This window comes from Sinocyclocheilus anshuiensis, unplaced genomic scaffold, assembly GCF_001515605.1.
Source record: "Sinocyclocheilus anshuiensis isolate Anshui unplaced genomic scaffold, SAMN03320099.WGS_v1.1 scaffold436, whole genome shotgun sequence".
Classification (NCBI taxonomy): Eukaryota; Metazoa; Chordata; class Actinopteri; order Cypriniformes; family Cyprinidae; genus Sinocyclocheilus; species Sinocyclocheilus anshuiensis.
In genome coordinates, this window is record NW_015560618.1 from 1004633 (window position 1) to 1012658 (window position 8026).

The 8026-nt window shown below is 37.9% G+C and overlaps 1 protein-coding gene across 1 annotated transcript in view; it reads right to left on the reverse strand.

The window, feature by feature from the left end:
* LOC107681745 (GPI-anchor transamidase-like) overlaps positions 1-8026 on the reverse strand; it is a 47340-nt gene that overhangs the window by 34750 nt on the left and 4564 nt on the right. The window contains exons 5-8 of the mRNA XM_016478068.1: positions 6904-7015; positions 6729-6825; positions 4102-4219; positions 2054-2164 (exon numbers count right to left, since the gene is read on the reverse strand). Of these exons, the coding sequence (XP_016333554.1) occupies positions 2054-2164; positions 4102-4219; positions 6729-6825; positions 6904-7015 (438 nt within the window). The remainder of the gene's footprint in view (positions 1-2053; positions 2165-4101; positions 4220-6728; positions 6826-6903; positions 7016-8026) is intronic.

Sequence of the window (8026 nt, forward strand, 5' to 3'; positions counted from 1 at the left end):
TGGCATTACCTCGACTTGCGGTGTTTGGAGGGAGAGAAATGCTGACTATGATCCAAGAACACCATCTCTACAGTCAAGCACGGAGGTGGAAACATTATGCTTTGGGGCTGTTTTTCTGCTAAGGGTACAGGACGACTTCACCGCATTGAGGGGCAAATGGTCGGGGCCATGTACTGTAAAATCTTGGACGAGTACCTCCTTCCCTCAGCCAGAACACTGAAGATGGGTCATGGATAAGTCTTCAAGGATTACAATGACCCAAAATCATGGAGTGGCCTAGCCAGTCTCCAGACCTCAATTCTATAGAAAATCTGTGGAGGAAGCTGAAACTTCGAGTTGCCAAATGACAGGCAAGAAACCTTAAGGATTTAGAGAGGATTTGTAAAGAGGAGTGGATCAAAATCCCTCCTGAGATGTGTGCGAACCTGGTGACCAACTACAAAAAACGTCTTACCTCTAGTACTACGTCATGTTTTGCTTGGGGATCAAATACTTATTTCACTCACTGAAATGCAAATCAATTTCTAACCTTTATATAATGTGTTTCTTCTGGATTTTTTGGTTGGCATTCTGTCTCTACAAGGATCTGTAAAGAGGAGTGGATCAAAATCCCCTGAGATGTGTGCGAACCTGGTGACCAACTACAAAAAACGTCTTACCTCTAGTACTACGTCATGTTTTGCTTGGGGATCAAATACTTATTTCACTCACTGAAATGCAAATCAATTTCTAACCTTTATATAATGTGTTTTTTTCTGGATTTTTTGGTTGGTATTCTGTCTCTATACATTAAAATAAACCTACCATAAAAATTACAGACCTTCATTTCTTTGTAAGTGGGCAAACTTACAAAATCAGATAAATATTTTCCCCACTGTACAGTTTATTTCTGTGATGGCAAAGCTGAAGCAGCCATTAATGATTACTGATGAACGTTCAGAAATCATTCTAATAATTATTCTACATTAAAAAAAAAAACATTTCTTCTTATTATTATTATCTCTGTTGAAAACAGTTTTGCTGCATAATATTTTTGGAAATCATGACATTTTTCAGGATAGAAGGAATTCAAAAGAATATCTATTTGAAACAGACATTTTTGCAACAATGTAAAAGTCTTTACTGTCACGTTTTTACAAATAAAATTCAATTAAAATTAAAAAATCTTACTAACCCCAAACTTTTGAACAGTAATATATTTATGGCTGGAATGACAACAAGCCAACCTTAACATGACTTCTAAACAACATTTAGTGAACATCCTGTTCAGATGCAAGTTTTAAGAGCATACATAATGCAATTTCAGAATTAAAATAAATGGACATTTGGCGATAGAAGAGCATTATTTTTTAATTTATAACTCCCAGTGCACAGTGAAAGCCAGAAAGACATTCCGCAATCTTTCTGATGACAGTGAAAGAGAGATCATTCATGCGAGAGATCATTCATGAGTTCAAGTGGCCCTTTTCTATCAACATTAAAACCTCTCTCTTTCTCCCACGGGAAATCAATAATATCGTTGCTAATCCAGTAGAATGGAGAGAGAGCGAGAGAAGAGCAAGGGGAACAAAAAAGCGCCAGAAAAGAGGCTGTTGTTGGACCTGTTTGATCTAGGAAGCACTGTGCCAAGCAGAGAGGATGTGGAGGGCAGGAGAGATCAAAATGGATTGTGGGAGTTGGTGGGACTCCAACCACTCAGATGAATGGAAGAGAAACTAAGGCTCACCCAGGCCTTCAGAGAAAAGGTCTCCCTCCTGACTGTTTCAAAGCTGTCTGACCTACAGCTGTATTAGCCACTCTGTTTAAAGTGACGTGCTAAGAGACCTGTGGTCCACTAAGGCCGTTCTTTTCATCTGAGGCGACAGAACGTCTTTATGACGGACGCTTTTTAAGTTCAATTTGTACTAGTGGATAAAGGAAATGCTCCTATGGGACCTTGCATTCTCCATATCATTAGGCTAGAATTATAAACAACCACCAAACAAACAAACACACACACACAAACACAAACACACACACACACACACACACACACACACACACACACACATACCAAATCGTTCATGTTGGCCTGGCTAGCAGGGTGGACTTCCTCCAGGAACTCCAGTAAGTAGAAGGTGTACTTGTCCATCAAATGGACCCCTATTGCCAAGTCTGGCTGATGCTGTAGGGACAAAATAATACAGGTGAACCAATTCCAATATTATATACTTCCCTAATAATTTAAAATCTGTATTAACTATAAATGTTCAGGGCTTTCTAGGGAATCATGGTTTACCGACCGTCTAGTCTAGTTTAGTGTATTATAGCCTGTTTACACCAAGTCCAATGTGACTAAATTAAACAAAAAATTAGCAATCAATTTTTTTGCACTAAAAACTATTAACAGTTGTTTTGGTACAGTTTCTGTCTTTTGACAAAAACATCCTTTAAATGTATCCCATATTTTGTCATATTTTATTAATCGCACTGTTATATTTATTAATTTTATCTTGTCAAATTTGATTATTTTTTACTTATTTTACCAAATTTCGAAACATTTAAAAAATGTCTACATTTATTAAAGCATAAATATATCCTTGTAAAAAAAACAGTATGTTTTAAATAAAATTATTGTCATGATACTGTACATATTTTTCTGCCTTATCTTTATTATAGTAAAGATAGATAGTAACAAACCCTTCAGAATAATTTTTCATCAATAATTTCATTAACAAGATTAACAATGCTCACATAGCTGGTCTGAAGAAACATTTTAGATACAACTCCGTTCAAAACTTAGAGGTTGGTTAAGATTTTTTTTTTTTTATGTTTTTGAAGGACTGCATTTATCTGATCAAAAATTCAGTGAAAACTTTAATATTGGGAATATTACTACAATTTGAAATAACTATTCTAATTTACTTTAAAATGTAATATCTTCCCGTCTTCAGTGTCACATGATCCATCAGAAATCATTCTAATCCTAATTCTGCTGATTTGGTGATCAAGAAACAGTTATTATCGTCAATGTTGAAAACGGCTGAGCTGCTTAATATCTCTGTGGGAACGGATATTTTTTTCAGGATACTTTGATGAACAAAAATTTCTGAAGAACAGCATTTATTTGTAATAAGAATCTTTTGTTACATTAATAAATGTCTTTACTGTCACGTTTTTATTAATTTAATGCATCCTTGCTAACTGAAAGTATTAATTTCTTTAAAGGGGTCCTATTATGCTTTTTCACTTTTTCAACTTTAGTCTGTAATGTTGCTGTTTGAGCATAAAAAAGATCTGCAAAGTTACAAAGCTCAAAGTCCACTTCAAAAGGAGATATTTTATTTAACAGAAATCACTTTTCAAAAACTACAACGAACGACTCATTTGGACTACAATGCATATTTTCCGGGATTTGTGATATCACAAATATCGACGAATGGGACGAGACATGGTTGAACTGCACTAGAGAAGGCAACAAGTGTTATTATCACTATGTCGGAGGCACGCTAGCTTTCCCAAGGTAGACGAACTTAGAGTGGTTACAATAATCCGGGTTTAAATCGCGCTCAAATTGATTTGCTTTTGACACAATATTTACACTGAAGCTCGCAGGCGGCTATGGTAAGGGGCATGACATTTCCTGACCAGGTGCCGAGTGCTGCCAATCACAACACACACTGGCCCAGCTAACCAATCACAGCACATTTCGTATTTCAGAAGGCGGGCCTTCATTTGATACAGGAACTATTCGAGCCGTTCATGCCAGACTGGGGAGAGAGGTGTTGTAATAATGTAAAATATGTGAAAAATAATGTGTTTTTCGAACAACCTAGTATGAGAGCCTGTTCTAGTACACCCCCAAAACAAAATCAAGACTTTGTAAAAGAGCATAATAGGACCCCTTTAAAAAATCTGATATATCTTTCTGTAATGATCCATAAGCCATATATTAAACTGCTTTGCATTTTCTTTTCATTTAAGCTCCAAAAATCTTGTTGTCTATGATTTTCATGTCAATGATTTTTCAAAGGTTCTGCAGAATTGCAATAATATCCAACAGCTGCAACTACTGTTAACTGTCAGATATGCACAAGATCAAGATCAGAAGGTTTGACTCACTGAGAGCGAGTCCTCTCCCACTTGGCTGCTGGCCAGGGCCATGAGGTTGGGCGAGTAAAACCTCTCATACATGGAGGCCCCCTGGCACGTGTCTATGATGAACAACAACTCGTTGTACCTGCAAAGAAGGGAAGCCGTTTTAGAGCCGGTTGATTCTTGTCCGATTCAAATCACTAATGTTGCAATCTACTATCGCTTGTAATTAAAGCTGGTCATCAAGTAATAAGAGCTAGATCTGACCTGCAGTACAGGGCTCAAGGCTGTCTGAGCAACGCTCACAATACAACCAACACAGCACTCTCTGCAAGCCGTTGCCACGGTAACCAAGAACCTGGCATCCATTAACGCTCCATTCACAAAATAAAATATATAATAAAAATTAGAAACCACTTCTGGCCATCTCTGACGAGCGAGAGAAAGAGAATGAGAAGGCTTGGAATCGCATGAACCTGAGATGTAATGGGGGAGCAATGAAGCACAAAAGGGGCTTCAGTAATTTATTGGATCAAGCCTGCAATTACCACATTGACAGGCACAAAACATCCAGTGCTGTAGTGCTCTACAGGAAGAGAGGAAGCTCTCATTGCACCTCACACTAGCCTCCCACAATATTTACACTGCGCTGGAACCTAAAAAGCCTATTAGAGCATTTATAACACACAATTAATACTTTATGCAGCTGCAGCATGGCTTCAGCTATATACATCAATACTGTGGCCAAGAGCCACACAATGAAGGCTAGACTGCATGTTTTATGTTCAATGTCATTTAATGTGTGTTTTGGAATTTGTTTTGGTCAATTTCTGCAATTTGCTCTCAAAAGCAGCAATTACACAATTATTAAGCTGTATGAATACATTTGCTGATATGACTGGAAGTGTGACGTTGCTTTTATTCAGCGGTTGAATAAGCATTCAATTAATGTTTCTATTGAGAAACTTTTTTTAGAGCTTCGTTTACATTTTTAGATGCAATGTTGTTAAGTACTTTCTTTATTTTTCCTCCAATGAAAAGAGTTTCAAATGAAACCAAGCCGCTACTAATCAGTTGAGTGAATGCTTCAATGACTTACTCATAAAGATTGGATTGAACATGCAGAGTTTTATAGAAAAAGACAAGTTTGTATCCCAGGTTTGTGGGCAAATCAGTTAAATGAATGATTCATTGACTAATAAAGACTCATAAATCTGTTACAATTATCAGGGGCGGACTTAACCTATAAGCAAGGTAAGCGAACGCTTAGGGCCCCATCTGATATTGGCAAAACATAATTGGCAAACGATCCATTGTGTATTTTTGTTCTGAAGAGCATCAAATGTTCACTCAGTTTTTGTCAAGTGCTGAGTTCTGCCAGCTCGTGAATCCTCTCATTATAACAACGTGTAGATACGATGTAAATATAAGATTCATTGTGCAGTGCAGACAGCTTCATTGATTAACGGAATGTTGTGAGGTCGTGATGAACTGAAGTGAAGGACAGCTTTTAGTGATTATAGAGGGAGCGCTCTTTGCGCACTTTCTAGGCTGTATAATCCTGTCCGACCTTCTCAGAACAGATTAACAGATTAACCTTAGAGAAGAAAGTATTCGTGTCATGATTTCATTTGTCTTGATGTTTCAAAATGACTCGCTTGGGTGCTTTTCCTATGCGCACTGACGCAAACTGCTGTGCACTCAAATACAAATGCACACATGCAATGACTGGAGATTTTCACTTAATAATAGATTACATTTTCGAATTGTTTCACAGCAAACCCTACCGTACGCCTTAAGAACACTTGGAATACGGAACGAGTTGCATGGGATAATTTTATGACATTTGAATCCTTTTTGTAAAAAGATTAAAGAAGCTTACAATTAATTAAATGGACAAGTGCAAGCATTTTTTTAATAATGTCTTCTTTTGTGATCCGAAAAAAAAATAAGGTAGCCTAATAATTATTAACTTAAGTTGTGAAGGGGTAAATAAACAATAAACTATGAGAGAGAGAGAGCAGAATAAGGGTTAGGCGTGAAAGAGCACATATTTATTATGTTAGGGGCCCATACCTTAAATTTGCTTAGGGCCCCCAAATCACTAAGTCCATCGTAATGATATCGTATGACTGAGAGTATGTCACTATGTCAGTCTGCACAAGCACAAACAAGTGAAGTGATAATGAAAAGTCTCAATGCTCTTGGACTGTTATATCAGAACTCTTAGAATACTGCTTGGCCCATTAAATTTGAGAACCAGAACTAACTATTGTATAATGAGTAGCGCTTGCTTGTCAATGGTTGTCGGTTTTAATTTGTTCAACTGTCCTACTAGTAGGACAAATGGAACTAGATTTTATTCACATTTTTATGCAAATCATCTTACAGAATACTCGTTATGTTGGAAGTCTCCCTGAAACAACCCAAGGTTAAGTGGCTCGGTCAAGCGCATAGAAGTGATATCCATGGATACAGAGTGGGATTCAAACCTATAACAATTCATTTAACAGAACAGATCTTTCACAACAAGATTGAGATTGTGTGTGTTAAATATTATTAATTAATATAATTCAGTATATTTATTATTGATTAAATCATATCAAAAATGTTAAGAGTTACTATGTGTTCACTGCAGCTCTTTCTATAATTACCTCCTCTTTTGCCACATCTGCTCAAAGGCATCAGCCAGCTCCATGTTGCTGATCTCCTCAGAGTCCTGGAACTTCAGGAAGCCGTTTCCGCCATGACCTGTGAAAATGGAGACCCGCAGATTCAGAAAAAAACAAGAAATGAAAAAGCCAGTAATGAGGCTGTTACCAGTCTGACCTGTCAGGTAGATGAGAATGTTGCTGCGGTCATCGGAAAGCAGACGTTTGGATCGAGGGGTGCTGGGCGGGAGACGCCCTGTCAGGACTCGCAGGAAATTCTCCACTGTGACCTGCAAAACAAAATTAAATGCTTTGAAAAGAAGACCTGCCACAAAAAGCAAGTGAAAAGTGCAGAGACAGAGTCTAGGTTTGGGTCTCAAAACTCAAAGGGCCCTATTTTAACAATCTAAGTGCATGGTCTAAAGCGCAAGGCGCAGATGCACTTAGGTCATGTCCGAATCCACTTTTGCTAGTTTAACGACAGGAAAAATGGACAGCGCTCCCGGCGCATGGTCTAAAAGGGTTGTCCCTATTCTCTTTATGAGTAATGGGTGTGTTTTGGGCATAACATGCAATAAACCAATCAGAGTCTCATCTCCCATTCCTTGTAAGAGCCAGTTGTGCTTGCGGCATGGCGGATTCGCTATTTACACGGCGGAATTTGCAAGCGCAAAGACTGAACAGAGAGGAAACGGAGCTGCTCATGCGCAAGCAAATAGGTAGCCTAATTCTGATACATCCAATGACTATCCATTATGACATGTAGGCATTTTTATATTTATGTAGCCTACACAATAATAATCTTTTACATTGTAATCCTTCAATTTTTCATATTTAGCATGTTTGTGTGCTGCGGCGCGTCCCTGTGTGTGTAATAAGCAGAGTGTACGAGCATTGTTGACCTGCCAATAGGCAGATATTACTAACGCTCTCTTTAAATAACAAAAAATAAATAAATGCGCCATTGACTTTAGACCAGGTTTTAGTTGGTCAATGGCGCAGTCTATTTCAGTTGCCTCAAAATAGCAACGCGCCAACAATGCGCCTGAACACACCTCATTTTCAGAGCACACCCATGAACGCACACAAATGGGTGCAAATGCATTTGCTATTTAAACAATGTGGCGCTGGACGTGAAAATGATAACTACGTTGGGCTGAAACTAGCAAAAAACACTAGCATCGCATTGTGCCGGGTGTATGATAGGGCCCATAGTGACTGTCCTTAAAAGTCAGTAAAGTAATTTAATTGTTCACTTAACAGGTTTGTTTAAAAAAAAAAAAAAAAAAACCAAACCCTCA